Source organism: Ipomoea triloba, chromosome 7, assembly GCF_003576645.1.
Source record: "Ipomoea triloba cultivar NCNSP0323 chromosome 7, ASM357664v1".
Taxonomy (NCBI): Eukaryota; Viridiplantae; Streptophyta; class Magnoliopsida; order Solanales; family Convolvulaceae; genus Ipomoea; species Ipomoea triloba.
In genome coordinates, this window is record NC_044922.1 from 16,470,693 (window position 1) to 16,487,348 (window position 16,656).

At 31.5% G+C, this 16,656-nt stretch overlaps 2 protein-coding genes and 1 long non-coding RNA gene across 4 annotated transcripts; 2 read left to right on the plus strand and 1 right to left on the minus strand.

Moving 5' to 3' along the window:
- Positions 1–1,720: 1,720 nt before the first annotated feature.
- On the plus strand, positions 1,721–2,665 carry LOC116024000. The gene is made up of 2 exons (XM_031264884.1): positions 1,721–2,270; positions 2,361–2,665. The coding sequence occupies exons 1-2, from the start codon at positions 2,082–2,084 to the stop codon at positions 2,538–2,540; spliced, it is 369 nt and encodes a 122-aa protein (XP_031120744.1). The 5' UTR covers positions 1,721–2,081; the 3' UTR covers positions 2,541–2,665.
- A 480-nt stretch (positions 2,666–3,145) lies between these two features.
- On the minus strand, positions 3,146–4,362 carry LOC116026186. Of its 2 annotated transcripts, none has more exons than XR_004099787.1 (2): positions 4,038–4,362; positions 3,146–3,447 (listed from the first exon to the last, which is right to left on the minus strand). It is a non-coding gene; the product is annotated as an uncharacterized LOC116026186 (long non-coding RNA). The 2 variants fall into 2 exon arrangements; XR_004099788.1 differs by lacking the exon at positions 3,146–3,447 and adding an exon at positions 3,761–3,907.
- Positions 4,363–10,359: 5,997 nt separating this feature from the next.
- Positions 10,360–15,986, plus strand: LOC116025772 (protein argonaute 5-like). Its single transcript, XM_031267110.1, has 22 exons — positions 10,360–10,623; positions 11,045–11,244; positions 11,338–11,487; positions 11,619–11,749; positions 11,836–11,939; positions 12,112–12,215; positions 12,441–12,576; positions 12,659–12,775; positions 12,897–13,007; positions 13,080–13,151; positions 13,256–13,369; positions 13,457–13,625; positions 13,713–13,837; positions 13,920–14,057; positions 14,153–14,295; positions 14,376–14,438; positions 14,536–14,599; positions 14,704–14,839; positions 14,920–14,993; positions 15,109–15,203; positions 15,314–15,345; positions 15,519–15,986. Exons 1-22 carry the CDS (start codon positions 10,555–10,557, stop codon positions 15,695–15,697), a joined length of 2,526 nt encoding a protein of 841 aa, XP_031122970.1. The 5' UTR covers positions 10,360–10,554; the 3' UTR covers positions 15,698–15,986.
- The last annotated feature ends 670 nt before the right edge of the window (positions 15,987–16,656 follow it).

Sequence of the window (16,656 nt, forward strand, 5' to 3'; positions counted from 1 at the left end):
ATTGCAATACATTTTGTAGATGAAATAAATTAATCATTTTAACCCATAGACAAAATTTGCATCACAAATAATTGTGGTCTAAATTTATTCTATAGTTATAACAAGGGCTAAAAGAGACATTTTTTATTTACTATAATTTCTTTTTAATTGTTTGATAATGGTACGAAGTAAATATTTCAATAAAACAATCAATTTAATAATAATTATATCAAAAAAAAATAAATATCAAATGACAAATTTAAGAGAAATGTAATAAGACTAAATGGCAATTATAAACACTTGAAATTCTTTCAACGATTCATTAGTAATTAAATATTATTATATTCACTTGAAATGTAAAGAAAGACTAAATGGCAAATAAACTTTATCATATTCTCTAGGTCCCACCGTGACAATTGACAACTAACAAACATTTTGTTGTATTAAAAATTAGTTGAATCCAACAAAGCACACATTGTTACAGTTTTCGAGTCATTTACTTGTCATTCAAGTGGGCCCATACAAAATTGTACATTAAAATTTTTGTCCGTTAAGATTTCAAAGGCTACGTTTTCAAATTTTGAAGGTACAATTGCTAACAATTCTTTGAATATTGAAAATTATGTAAAGCTAACTAAGCACAAACCATTACAGTTTTCATGTAATGTGAAGTTTCCTAGTGGGGCCAATAAAAAATTGTACATTACAATAAAATTTTTGTCCGTTAACGTTTCAAAAACTATGTTAATGAATTCTCTAGGTCCACAAACATTACAATTTGCAAGTAATAATCATTTTGTTTTATTGAAAATTACATAAATCCATATAAACAAATACCACTACAGTCTTCAAGTCACGCAATTATCAATTTATCATTCTAGTGGGGTCTATACAAAATTGTGCGTTATAATAATATTTTTTGTCCATTGAAGTTCCAAAGGTTATGTTATCGAATTCTCAATGTCCCACCATGGCAACTACCAATCCTTTGAATATTGAAAATTACGTAATGCTAAATAAGCACACACCATTACAATTTTCATGTCATGTGATTGTCGTCCTAATGGGTCCCATACAAAATTATACGTTACAATAAAATTTTAGTCAATTAATGTTTCAAAGGCTACGTTATCAAATTCTCTAGGTCCCACCATGACAATTAACAACTAATAATCATTTTGTTTATTGAAATTTACTAAAATCCAGCTAAGCACCTAACATTATTATTTTTGAATCATTTAATTGTTGTTCTAGTGGGGGCATAGAAAATTGTACATTACAAAAAAATTTTTATCCGTTAGACATTTCAAATACTACGTTGTGAAATTCTATAGGTTCTTGAAAATTGCTTAAATCTAGCTAAGCACCTATCGGGACATTTAATTGTCGTTCTAGTAAGCCCATACAAAATCTATCATCTATCATCTATCATTATATTAAAGCAACAACTTCTTGGAGCTAATTTCCCTCCAACACAAAACTACGTCGTTTTGCAGTAATTAATAACATCCTGAATCACTACTTTGTGTTCACACTTAGTTACGTATATCTAGGAACATTCATCACGCTGCATTTATTGTTGATTTCAGTCCTATGCACATCAAGAGATCAATCACAGTCAGATTAGTAAGAACATATGAGTAAGAACATATGAGGTACCTGAAGTGAGAGGAAGTAAAATGAAGTGTTTGTTCCACAATGTAGAGGTAATGAAATTTTATATCTACTGTATGATTTCAATTTATATTTCTAACCATTTCTTACTCCCTAATATTTTCTGTATTTTTTTGTTTCCTTATACTAACAGGGAACATATATTCATGGCACTATATACAGAGATGATGTCCAAAACTACAAAGATATTTCAGAGAGGGAAATTTGTATTCTATAAAGAACTTATGGGATAGAGAAGTTGCTGAATTAGTTGGAATCCCAGCAACAGTTTTGTATGAGCAATCTAAAAAGGTAAACTACACAACTTTGGAGAATCTGAATTAGATTTTAGTATATTTGTTTTTAAAGTATCTGAATTACTACATTGATTTACCTTTTTTTTGTAGGACTCTAAAATTCCTGAGTTGGAGAATCTCATTGGATTGACAATGATATTCAAGGACCAGTTCAAAAAGAATCAAATCATAGAACCTATATCTACATACACTGTCATGAGAGTGTTAAGGGATGAGTTGTCGGTTTCTACCTACTGTCAGAAATTGAGTGATGACCAGGAAAAGGATTTGATGTCTAAGATGATAGAAGAGGATGAAGAAGGCTCTGAAGAATCAGATATGGTACTGCTCTAACACTTACGAATTTTTCTTATGGTAATCATGCTTTGTTTTCTATGACTAACTGTTCTTAGTTTGTGTTAAAATTTACAGGAAGGTTCTAAGGGCGATGAGGTTAGTACTCCTACAAGTACACAACAGTTGAAAGAGAGAGTGGACGTGGTTGACTGTGAAGACATTGATACTGCCAAGGGATGCCTCTTGGATCAATTATCTTCCTCCATCAAATTGAAGAAGTCTAAGTTAGCTCTTATTAAACAGGTGAAACTGTAATTGGTTTTTGTTATGGTTTATTTGGCACCCTAGATGAACTGTTTTTGTTGAATTGTTGTTTTGGGCAATTGTTTTTATGTTTTGATTGAATAGCACCGTGTGAGTGCTATTAGACAATTGATTTTGACAGTTCTTGAGACAATTTCACCATTACATTCACTACAACTTATTACATTCACCCACATTCAATTATAACAATCTAAAATTTAGTGAAATTATAAATACTAAGTTGCTTGGCTTGAAAGTTAATACTTTGACAACAAATTACCTCCTTCATTCACTCGAAAGTTATAATTAAAACAAAAAAGATTTACAGTCAAGGAAAAAATATCTAAAAGTTAAAAAATCACTTAAACCATTTCAAAAATGTTTAGAAAATTCCTTTACACAATGGTAAGAATCATAAATTTGTCTGTCATTAGTACATAATAATTGAGCATGAACAACACATTTGTATTTTTGCTGTTCATAATATGTTAAAAGAATTGAAGTTTATTTCTTTTTCCAAAATTTGATTAATTGAACAGCCACGCTTACATACTACTGTTTTTTTCAAGTATTAATAAAGACAAACTTTTTTAATAAGTAAATATAAAACACCATTGTTTTCAAACAGATCTTCTCATTTCATTAAAACAATTATACAACAGTAGCTAATCTACCAAATACAACATCTTAATTCAATACAAATCTTATATTACACTGTTATACTGAGGTAATCTAACTACAGTTCTACTGCCAACTATTCTGCCATACACAACAGAGCTATGAGAAACTAAATAAATGGTATGCAATTTTTTTATGGAAATCACATAAGTAATTTGTCATTCATGACAATTACAGTGCTTTGAGAAAATGGAACTCCAGTCATTGAGTAGAAATGCTTTGTATTTGATGGTGAGGATACCTATGTTATAATGTGTGTTTGAGAAAAAAAATTATCAACAATCGCAATGAATTTAGGGCTGGAACAACAAAAATTAGGATGAATAATGAGGAAAAAACACTACTAATTTTTTTTTTGAATTTATCAGTTTTGTAATTTCATTATAAATGTTCAATAATAACACAGTTTTTTATTCTGATTAAGTCCAAAAAATCTATGTTAAAAAAATAATATGAACATGTTGATGATTTAAAATTAATTAGCTTTGTTACTTCGTCCTTATCTGACCTGTAGGTTTGATAGGAGGTACAGTTCAAAGCAGAGCACAAAAATGAGAGCAGTAAAAGGAAGCAATTGCAAACTTGCTCAAGTGGATTTTTTGTGAAAAGAAGATAAAATGTTGTTCGGTTGCTTCAAACAGTGTTATCTTCCCAAAATCCTTGGGCTTTGGTTATTATAGAACATCTACATTATTGATCTTCTGCATGCAGTAACAGAACACATTAACAGTGAAATGCAGAGTAGGAACTACATTGACAGTCATTGAAAGTTAGGAGTTAATCAGAGAATCAATAAATATTTCGCTTATAAATTGTTCGGTTGAAAATTACCTTCAAAACGGAAGCGATTTGAACATGAAAGCGCTGAAGGCAGAGAGCCGGAGACGCCAAGGGCTGTGAAAGGGAAACGGGGAAGCTACGATATAGAGAGGCGTGAGAGCAAAGATTATTCATGGAGGGTGGAGAAGGGAATAAACCGATCGTGGATAGCCGGAGACATCAATGGCGGAGAGCGGAAGACGCCGAGGGCGGGTGACTGCAAACGTGGAGAGTGGGGGATGGGTAATAGTCGGAGACAGTGCGATGGGTGTGGGCGGCAGAAAGAATCAGGGTTAGGGTTAGATCCCATAATTGTTTGTTTGGGGGTGACGGCAACAGAGAGTGGGTGTTATGGTCTTGTGTTTGGGTGTGTGCGTATATATATATATTTAATTTAGATTTTAAAAACACAGGGTAAATAGTAAACAATTAAATGAATTAATAAGATAAAGAAGGATAAAGATTATTATTTACATTTAATTTTGATTTTTAAAAATAATTACTTTGTAAAAATGTATGTTTAAATTATTTTTTGAACAATTATTAAAAGCTTAAAATTTATTATAAAGTTTAATTTTTTGTACGATACAATAGTTAAATTTTATTTGAATAAATTATTCATTGTACATATTAAAATTATCATAATATACTTAATTATAATTGAAATAACTTTTAAAGTAAGAGATAACGTATAGTGGAATATATCTTGAAAATCTTTGAAATAAATAATCAATTTAAAATGTTATATGAAATCATCAATATCAATTTAAAATTATACACACACATGCATACCAAATCTATTACCCATTTGAACTTCAAATTTCTCAACGTCTTGATTTGTGGTGACTCGCTGAAATTGTAATTCAACTACTCATATAAAAAATATACTCTGCAACTTTTGATATAGTTTATTATTTTTAGTAATTACCCTCTTTAAATATCAATTTATATTTTAATTATAAATATTTATGTTCATAATTTATCATATCAAATCAACATTATATTAAATAACAAAATTTTATAAATGAATAAACCTCATATTTCTTTATTTCTTTATTGCATATTAAATATAATAACATTAATAGTTTTTAATAACATTGGATAATTTTAATAATCAAATGACAAAACATTATAAAATACTTAATATTTATTTAATTTATATTAAAATATAGATCTATTGTATGACCAAATGAAAAATGAATTATTTTTGTCGCAAAAACCTGTTTAATTGGAAAATTATTTTGTGGACTTGGAAAATCCACCTTGCAAGATGAATTCTAGAAAACGGAAAATCAAAAGTGAGTATTTACCTAGCCTCAAGAGTTTTTTTTTTTTTTTTTTTGGTTGGAAACAAATGGCTTTTGGACTCTGGAGTTGGTATTATTTGGCAATCATTATTTCATTGACCGTGGTATACACATTGGCAAATTATTGTGTGGAGCATGGTCCACATAGCTGTGTGGACTATGTTTTTATTATACTAAAAGCACATTATTTTTATATTGAAGGTACATTATTTGATACTATATATAAAATAATGTATTTTCAGTATTTAAATAATGTACTATGAAATAATGTACTTTATGTACATTATTTTTAATTTTTATTTTTTAAAAAAAATATACTTTTTATTTATGGTCCATGCGATAATGATTGATACACTTTTGTGTGAACCATAAATAAAAAGTACATTTTTAATATAATAAAAGTACCTATACAATGACTCTTAACAAAAGTTAAAGGACAAACACTGTCGAATGTTGAATTGATTTTTAAGAAATCAAATTTTGTCCATAGTCAATTAAGGACCAGACGACCTTAAAATTGTATTTTGCGATGAATCAAAAAATATTTGTACTTCTACTACTAATGTAGTTTACAAATAGGTTTTTAATTAATAATATTATCTTTTTTCTTATTTTACAACTATACTTCATTTTTATTTATATAATGTTAATCCGTGCATCTTTAATCATATGATCAAATATATGTAGCAGTCACAACAGTAAGTAATCCTAGGGGATTAAAAAGTTTTATATGTGAGGATAATTACCATCTGTAAGTACGACTAAAAATGTCGTTTACAAAGAAGTTTACAATAATGTGTAATACAATTGAAATTGTAATCGTTTTTCATTAATTATTTCATATACTATTTTGCTCTTTTTTTTACAGTACTTTTAATCTTTAGCCTACATTATATGTCCGTGCATCGCACGGGTGCAACTACTAGTTGTACTTTACAATTATACTTTTGCCTGTTGAAGTTTCAAAGGATACGTTATCAAATTCTCAGAATCTCATCATGACAGCTAACAATCCTTTGGATATTGAAAATTATGTAAAGTCAGCTAAGCACACACAATTATAGTTTTCGTGTAATGTGATTGTTATCCTATTGGGACCCACACAAAACTATATGTTAGAATAAACTTTTTTGTCTGTTGATGAGCCAAAGGCTATGTAATCAAATTCTCTAGGTGCCAAAATGACAATTGACAGCTAATAATCTTTTTCTTTTTTTAAAGAAACTTACTTAAATCCAGCTATGCGCATACCGTTATTGTTTTTGAGTCATTAATTGTCCTTCTAGTGGTGCCCACACAAAACTATACGTTAGAATAAATTTTTTGTCGGTTGATGAGCCAAAGGCTATGTAATCAAATTCTCTGGGTGCCACAATGACAATTGACAGCTAATAATTTTTTTTTTAGAAACTTACTTAAACCCAGCTATGTACATATTGTTACTGTTTTTGAGTCATTAATTGTCCTTCTATTGGGGCCCACACAAAACTATACGTTAGAATAAAACATTCTAAAACTTTTGTCTGTTGATGAGCCAAAGGCTATGTAATCAAATTCTCTAGGTGCCACAATGACAATTAACAGCTAATAATCTTTTTTTTTTTAGAAACGTACTTAAATCCAGCTATGCACATACCGTTACTGTTTTTTAGTCTAATTATCCTTCTAGTGGGGCCCACACAAAACTATACGTTAGAATAAACTTTTTGTGTGTTGATGAGCCAAAGGCTATGTAATCAAATTCTCTAGGTGCCACAATGACAATTGAAACCTTTTTTTTTAGTACTACTGATTCTGTTACAATGTAGTATCTGTTCATAGCTACTTTTGTCCGTTGAAATTTAAAATGCTACGTTATCAAATTCTCAAGGTCTCACCATAACAGGTAACAATCCTTTTTTTTTTTTGAAAGCAGCTAACAATCTTTTGTATATTGAAAATTATGTAAAGCCAACTAATCACACACAACTACGATTTTCATGTCATGTGATTGCCATCCTACTAGTGCCCATACAAAACTGTACGTTACAATAAAATATTTGTCCTTTGATGTTTCGAAGGTTACGTAATCAAATTCTCGAGGTCCATCCATGATAGTTGACAACTAATAATCATTTTGTTGTTTTGAAAACTACTAAAATCTAGCTAAGCACCAACCGTACCATTCTTGAGTCGTTTAATTCTCACTATAGTGTGACGTATCCATACAAAATTGTACATTACAATAAAAAAAAATTCCATTGAAGTTTCAAAGACAACGGTATCAAATTCTCATGGTCTCACCACCACAATTGACACCTAATAATCATTTTGTTATATTAAAAATTACTTAAATCCAATTAAGCACAAACCGTTACAATTTTTTAGTCTTGTAATTGTCGTTCTAGTGGGGCACATAAAATATGTGTTACAATAGAACTTTTGTTTGTTGAGGTTATAACGATGACATTATCAAATTCTCAAGGTCCCACATTGACAACTAACAATCCTTTGAATATTGAAAATTACGTAAATCAAGCTAGGCACATACTGTTACAATTTTCGAGTAATATGATTGTCGTTCTAGCGGGCCTGTAAAAATTTATATGTTACAATATAACTTTTTGTCCATAGAGGTTCCAAATGTTACATTATCAAACTCTCCAAGTCACACCAGGCCATGACAACTAATAATCCTTTAGATATTAAAAATTACATAAATTGATTGTCGTCCCACTTCACGTATTTATCTTTATTGTCCATTCTTCTAGAATCATAATTTTCGGAATGGTTACAACCTAAGATCTAAAATAAATTAGGGCTGTGAAAATTAAAATAACATTTTTTAATAAAATTAATTTTCAATTTATTTTTAAATTGCTCTACATTATGTAGACGAAATAAATTAATCACTTTAACTGAAAAATTAAAGATATATCGCAAATAATTGATGGACTAAATTTATTCTTTGATTATAATAAGGGCTAAAAGTGTCATTTTTATTTACTACCGTAACTAAAGGTTATGCATAAGTCCAACTTAATTAGGAACTAATACAATTTCATCCTAAATTTATGCATTGCTAAAGACATAATAAAAAAAAATTGCATAATTTAAAACAAAAAATTATGCTTAGGAAAAATATACATAAAATTAAACATTAAACTCATATAGTCTAAACAAATTGCATTACTTGAAACAATTTTTAATATATATGAGCTTTCAAAGTATAAAAGTAATATTCAAATGAACACTAATGAGTCCAAACCAAAAGGGACCTAGCATTTTGAATAATGATGTAATGAATATATACTTTGAAAATTTCAAACTGTAAGCCCATGGTAAAATGTTTTAATGCATAAAAATCAAATTTGTGAGAAATAAAATAAATTTACAAATTTTAACAATATCAAACCAAAAGGATATGCTGCCATTTGTAAATCAAATCTCACAAACCCTAATTGCATAATTAAACCTAATATTATGCACTTAATGTATTCAAATGCATGAATCAATCTAAAGAGTATGAATTATACATAACCAAATATGGACAATAACATTAATCATAATTTAAAGACTAAATGAATTATGGAATAAATGTACAATAATGGTAATAGTCCGTTGTCAAAATTTTTTTTTTCATATTTGAAACATTGCCACATACATAAGCATAATTGGAAACAATTAAGGATTCATAAATAAAACCATAATAATAATTTTAACATTAAGTATTAATGGTAATAAATAACCTTATAATCATCATTAACATTTTTTTTTTTAGAAATGCCATTAACATTTAGTAACAACCAAAATATGGTAATGCACCTTTAACGTTTCCATTTTCCTTAAAGAAATAAAATAAAATGCGGAAATTAAAATTTATAGCAGACAACTATAACCGTAGCACTAATTACAAAAAATAATGATAAAAAAACTTAATGACTTACCTTAAGATCTAAAACAAATTAGGGCTATGAAAATTAAAATAACATTTTAAATAAAAATTAATATAAAATGCACTCAATCAATTTTCAAATTATTTTTAAATTACTCTACATTCTATAGACGAAATAAATTAATCACTTTAACCGAGAAATTAAATATATATCGCAAATAATTGATGGACTAAATTATCCTTTGATTATAACAAGGGCTAAATGTGACATTTTTATTTACTATAATTATTTTTTAATTGTTTGATTTTGGTACAAATTAAAAAAAAAAGATTTCAATAAAAATCAATTGAATAATAATTATATATAAAAATTCATATATTACAATAATAATAATTAATAATATTCTTATTTCATTGGAAGGGAATAATAATTAATAATCATTAATAATATTACAATAATAATTAATAATATTACAATAATAATTAATCAATTGAAGATTTGTCATTTAAAGGATTCATTAATATCCGGAAAAAGGAATGTATAGAAGCGTAGAAATCGTGAGGATTACTGTCATCATTCATCAACCAATGTATTAATAATGATTAATAATATTACAATAATAATTAATAATAATTAATCAATTGAAGATTTGAAGGATTCATTAATATCCGGAAAAAGGAATGTATAGAAGCGCAGAAATCGTGAGGACTACTGTATTAATAATGATTAAAATTAAAATGAAATCTAAAGGGGAGGGCAATCCGGTCCAAGGAACTGCCACGCCCACGCCATTCTCACTCTATTGCAGTATGCACGTCATCTCGCAGGGTACGTTCGCATTCTTAACGTTGTCTCTGCCTATAAATACTGAGTGGTTGATGACAGTAGTCCTCACGATTTCTGCGCTTCTATACATTCCTTTTTCCGGATAATTCTCCTTTCCGTTAGGTTACGCTAACTGAGATGTCGGGCCGTGGAATGGACGGCGATAGAGGCGGAGGAGGCGGCGGCGGTCGAGGACGTTCGCAACGCGGTGGACGTGGTGGTGCTGGTGCTCGTGGCGGCGGTTATGACGGGACCGGCGGTAGAGGACGCGGCGGCGGTGGTCGCGGTCCATTAGTTCACAATGTGCCTTCACCGTCGCAGATTCCCGCTCTATCTGTGACGGCTCCGCCTGCGCCTACAGCTCAGCGACTGATCCGCGACTTAGATCAGAAACTTACACTCCAAACAGAGTCTCATCCGGCGTCATCACAGGCGGCGGCTGTTGCCGAGGCTCCAGCGCTCCCTCCTGCGTCGTCAAAAGCTGTTCGTTTTCCGAGTCGGCCTGGATGCGGGAGGTTCGGCATGAGATGTGTTGTAAAAGCAAATCATTTTCTGGTTGATATTGCAGACAGGGATTTGAACCACTACGATGTGAGTGTGCTGATTACTACTATCTTATTATGCTGCTGCTTTTGTTCTATTATCGTTTTCTTCTGCTGTGTAGTGTAGTGTTTTATACGCCATACCTCTTTGATTTATTATGTGGTTTTCTGTCTATATCATAATGTGTGTGGTTGTGCTCATCTAAATTCCTTAGGTTTTATAATGCTATAAAAGAAATAATGTGCTTTGTTAATATGTATGAGTCTGATTGACTTAAGTGCATCGATTTTTTGATGATGGTTTTGTCAAATCTTACCTGTGTAACTCTGTTTCTTATACTGTTATTTTGGAAATCTCAGAACCAAAAAGTATTAAGTATGTATGTAGTGATTTTGCATCAATGTTGTGTTCTGTTATTCAAAATCCATTCTAATTAGTAATTTTCATGTGCAATAATACACTTGTGTAGGTGACCATTACTCCTGAAGTCCTATCAAAGAAAGTTTGTAGGGTTATTATGAACAAGCTAGCTTCAGATTATACCCAAACTCACTTGGGCAACCGGATGCTTGCCTATGATGGAGGCAAGAGTGTTTATACTGCAGGGGAATTGCCCTTCAAATCCATGGATTTTGTTGTAAAGTTAGCTGATGATAAGGGAAGTTCAAGGTAAATCCCATTTTTGTTAGTGTTTTCTTGCAATCCCTTACTTAGTGTTCACTGATTTCACTCCATGTTATGCTGCTGCTTGTGTGATTGTAGGCGAGAAAGAGAATATAAGGTATCAATCAAATTTGCTACCAAACATAGTCTGTATCATCTACAGCAATTTTTGCAAAGCAGGCAGCTTGATGCCCCACAGGAAACCATACAAGTTCTTGATGTGGTTTTGAGGACAAATCCATCATCCCTGTAACACATCTTACTCTATTTTTATATGCTTTTGACTTTTGAGATTCAGTTTTACTTATCTATTTTATAATTAAAGCTTATGTGTACTAGTAGAGTATAATAGGTGAAATACACTTTTATTTCCATTATAGATATCAAGTTGTGGGGAGATCATTTTTCTCAAGTCAGTTTGGAGAAGGCCAACTATCTGATGGTTTGGATTACTGGAAAGGATTTTATCAGAGCCTTCGCCCATGTCAAATGGGGCTATCGTTGAATATAGGTATGGTGATACTCAAATATCTTACATTACACTCATCATTAATCTTGTAGAATTACCACTAATTGTCCGAAATTCTAATGCTGCAGATGTGTCTGCTAGAGCATTTTATGAACCCATTTTGGTTTCTGAGTATGTGAAGAAGTTTGTTAGAGATTTGAGTAGGCCTTTGACAGATCAAGACCGTATAAAGGTATGGTATTTGAAGTTTAAATACTTTAATCTTCAATGTTTGAAAAGGTTTTGTAAGTTTGTGTCTCTGATACAGCAGTGCCACAAAAAGGGTGTTTGTTTTTCAGGAAAATGCTATTCTTACTTTTATACTTCTATGTTCTATATTGATTTGTTCTTTTTTACTTTTGCAGATTAAAAGAGATTTGAGGGGTGTTAAGGTGGAATTCAATCATCTAAGTTACACTAGGCGCTATAAAATATCTGGATTGTCTTCCCAACCAGCTCATCAGTTGATGTATGCTTATTCTATTGCTTGATGATTGTTCTTTTCAGCATTATTGTTAAGTAGCTGATGCAAGAGTTTATGTTGACTAATTTTTAATAATTATTAAGAGTATGTAAAGCATAAAGATGATCTTTTCTACCATCATTCTATTGATTGTTTGGTACACAAATGTTAATATGTTATTTGTTCTCTTGCATATGATTTAATGCAAAATTTTCATTCTTTTGAGAGAAGTTTTGAGCTTGATGGGGGAGAGAAGATTTCTGTAGGCCAGTACTTCCGTCAGAAATACAATATTGTACTTCAATATCCCATGTTGCCTGCCATTCAGTCCGGTAGTGATGCTAGACCTGTATATGTACCCATGGAGGTATCCTTCGTTATTTTGTTTTTTCATACTTTTTTGTTCTTGATGTATCATGAAGTTTATATACCTCCTGCTTCTGCTTTAGGTTTGCACAATTGTTAAGGGACAACGATATACAAGAAAACTTAATGAAAGACAAGTAACTCAGTTGCTAAGAGCAGCATGCAAACGTCCTCCTGAGAGGGAGAAAATAATTGAGCAGGCATGATTATAGTTTTTATTAATTTCCATGAATTTTTTTTTTTTTTACGTATTATTTACCCTATTTAGACATTGAATGCTTTATTCTTTTCCCTACTTGGACATGGAATGCTTTCTTGCAGATAATTGAGAAGAATGAGTATAACAAGAAGGAATTAGTGAAGACTGAATTTGGAATGCAGTTAAGGACTGCACTTACTCAAATTGATGCACGTGTCCTTCCACCACCAAGGGTAATTCCTGGATTTACATTGGCTTGATAGTGTGGATTATTAAACTGACTTCTGCATTTCTTTCTCTTACAGATAAAATATCATGAATCTGGGCGTGAATCCCTTGTTGATCCTAGGGTTGGAGTGTGGAACATGATAAATAAGGTGCTGGTTACTAATGTGTCTTTTATTGCTCAATTTATTAATTTTTTGGTTGATATTTTTGTACTATTCCTAAGGCTAGCATGCATTTTGAATTGTTAATTCAGAAAATGGTTGATGCTGCAAGGGTGGAATTTTGGGCATGTGTCAACTTCTCACGGTGTAAAGATCCAGATAGGTTTTGTGGAGAATTACTTGAGATGTGCTGCAGTAAAGGGATGGTATGCCTTGTTTTTTTTTTTCACCTGTTAGTTAAATTCCAAATCACCTGTATTTTGAGAATTGTAACATGGCTTTTTGTTTTTTAGGATTTCAATCCATCCCCTTTGGTTCCTATTCATTCTTTTCATCCTAGTAAGATTGAAAAGACATTGATTGATATTCATAAAGACTGCACTGCTAGAATTTCAAGTATGAAGAAGAGTGGAAATTTACAGCTTCTGATAATTATTCTTCCTGATGTTAGCGGGTCCTATGGTGAGCTTTGTTGAGTTAAAATTTGATGATATGGTTTCCTAATCTAGTTTTAGTGCTTGACATCTTTTGGTTATTGTGTTAATATAGGAAAGATCAAGAGGATTTGTGAGACAGAGTTGGGAATTGTCTCTCAGTGTTGTCAACCTAGACAAGCAGCCAAGTATAATAACAAGCAATATCTTGAGAATGTTTCACTAAAGATAAATGTTAAGGTTTGCTTTGTTGTCCCTTAGAATTGTGTATTACTGCTCTTGTTAATTAAGGTCAAAGTGATGCTTAACACCTATTACATAGGTTGGCGGAAGAAACTGTTTTTTGGAGCTAGCTGTGCAGAGAAACATACCTTACCTGACTGATCGCCCGACGATAATCTTTGGGGCTGATGTTACTCATCCATCTCCAGGGGAGGACACAAGTTCTTCAATTGCTGCAGTACATTGCTGATCTTTTTATGTTTTATATAAAAAGTTTGGCTTTTCCATTTTATGAAGCTAACATCTATTCTATATATAATATATTGTTTTTAGGTGGTTGCATCAATGGATTGGCCTCATGTTACAAAGTATAGAGGGCTGGTTTCTGCACAGCAGCATCGTGAAGAGATCATCCAGGGGCTTTATAAAACACATCAGGATCCACAAAGAGGAACGGTTCATGGTGGCATGATTAGGTATACTCTTGTGTGAACTATATACAATTGTTAATTGGCCAATATTAAAATCCCATTTTTCACTTTGTGGACAACCACAGGGAATTACTAATTGAGTTCAGAAAGTCAACAGGGCGTAAGCCAGAGAGAATCATATTTTATAGGTTAGTTCCTGTCACATTGGCCAGTATGTTTCTTTTATCCTTTTTCCATATATACATACTAAATGTTGTAATGATTATACTTGTATAAACTTATCAGAGATGGAGTGAGTGAAGGACAATTTTGTCAAGTGTTGTTAGAAGAAATGGACGCAATTCGAAAGGTATGCTATTGTGTTGTTCTGTTTGTTCTATTTTGAGGTTATATTGTTCCCCGACCTTCATTATCTGTCCTAACTTTCAACTTTCTATTTATTGTTCTGCTCAGGCATGCAATTCATTGGAGGCAAATTATCTACCTCCAGTTACCTTTGTTGTAGTGCAGAAGAGGCACCACACACGCTTGTTCCCTGCTAATCATGATGATCGCAGAATGACAGATAAAAGTGGCAACATACTACCAGGTTTGGATATTTAGATAGTTCTTGTACAACCTATATGTGATTACAACAATTTATATATATATATTTTTATGTAATGCCAGGCACTGTGGTTGATACGAAGATTTGCCACCCAACAGAATTTGATTTCTACCTTTGCAGCCATGCTGGTATCCAGGTAAATTTTGCAATAAACCAATCTGGTATTGGTTAGTGAGTGATTATGTGATTATGTTTAAGACATCTCTTAATGCATTTTTTTTCTCTTTTGTCTCTATTCTTCTTTTCTCCAGGGGACCAGCCGTCCTGCTCATTACCATGTGCTGTATGATGAGAACGCATTCACTGCAGATGCTTTGCAGAACCTAACAAATTGCTTGTGTTATACGTAATAGTTCTGAAACTTTATTTGCACTAGAATGATGTTATATTATACTTTGGAAGATATAAATTCAGTTACTAATATTTAAATCATTAACTTTTTGTTGTTTGTCTCAGCTATGCTCGATGCACTAAATCAGTCTCCATTGGTTAGTTTTTTTTTTTTTGTCCTTTGGCCATATCAGATTGTGTATGATCATAGATGACTAAAGATGATTTGTTCATGTCCATACAGTTCCACCTGCATATTATGCGCATTTGGCCATATCAGATTGTGTATGATCCATAGATGACTAAAGATGATTTGTTCATGTCCATACAGTTCCACCTGCATATTATGCGCATTTGGCCGCTTTTCGTGCCAGGTATTATGTTGAGGATGAAGTATCAGATGGATCCTCTGGAATGGCGGGCGGCAGGGCTACTAGGGAAAACACTGCTAATGTTAGGCCATTGCCTGCCATTAAGGACAATGTGAAGGCCGTTATGTTTTACTGCTGAAGGAGATCAGTTTTTTGTATTGGGGTACTATGTTTTCTGTATATCAGACTCCAGACTTTGGGCTGGTACATTGAATGTGTTTTGTGAGCTCATTTTGTTTATCCTTCTGAATTAAAGTAGTGTCGTCTTTTGAAACTAGGGTCATTTTGCCCTAAAATCTTATTTCTGGAGTATATTCATGTTTCGCTCTATAGTTGGTTTGTGTAATTGTCTGTGAAGATTATCTTGTCATAGGCGCTCCTGGAAGACTGGATGGTGTTCCAGAATATATAGTAGTTAAATGAAATTAGTTGTTCTGAACAAAATGTTCTGTGATTAATATCATTTTTACACCATTTTAGTTTTGTCATTTTTGGTCTTCAATTTTAAAAGGGAAAATGACGATTTTTCACTTTGATTTATATGCGTAGAATGCTTTTTTCCCTGAATTACTTATATATTATTTACATTAGCCTTCAATTATTTGCTTATACAATTACATGCGTAGAGTGCTTTTTTCTACCTGCGTACTTAAAAATGGTATATGCTCTTTTATGCATTTATTCTTACTACCACATATAAGTAGATATTATAGTGGTTTGGTTTGGTTGCTATAGTGTACAATTTGATTCGAACTGGTCGGTTAGAATTGAACCATGGTTATCCCTATATATAAGCAATAATTTCTTGGAGAAAAAAAAATATAAAGTACTTATTTTTAAAGGTAAAAATGTCTATTTAACATAAAAGGAAGAAAAATGGTCACTTTTAAAATTATTGAGGAGCTAATGTAGATAGATGAATAATTTATGCAGAAAAAAGTGCTATAAACATATAATTTAGAAAAAAAAATATCATTTTCTCAATTTAAAATTGACTAATTGTGGCCTTGACTTTTTGTCAAATTATTGTTTTTAAAGAAAAAACTTTAGTGAGGTATAGGAAAATTGATTAAGATGTTTGGTTTGTTTCAGTTTTTT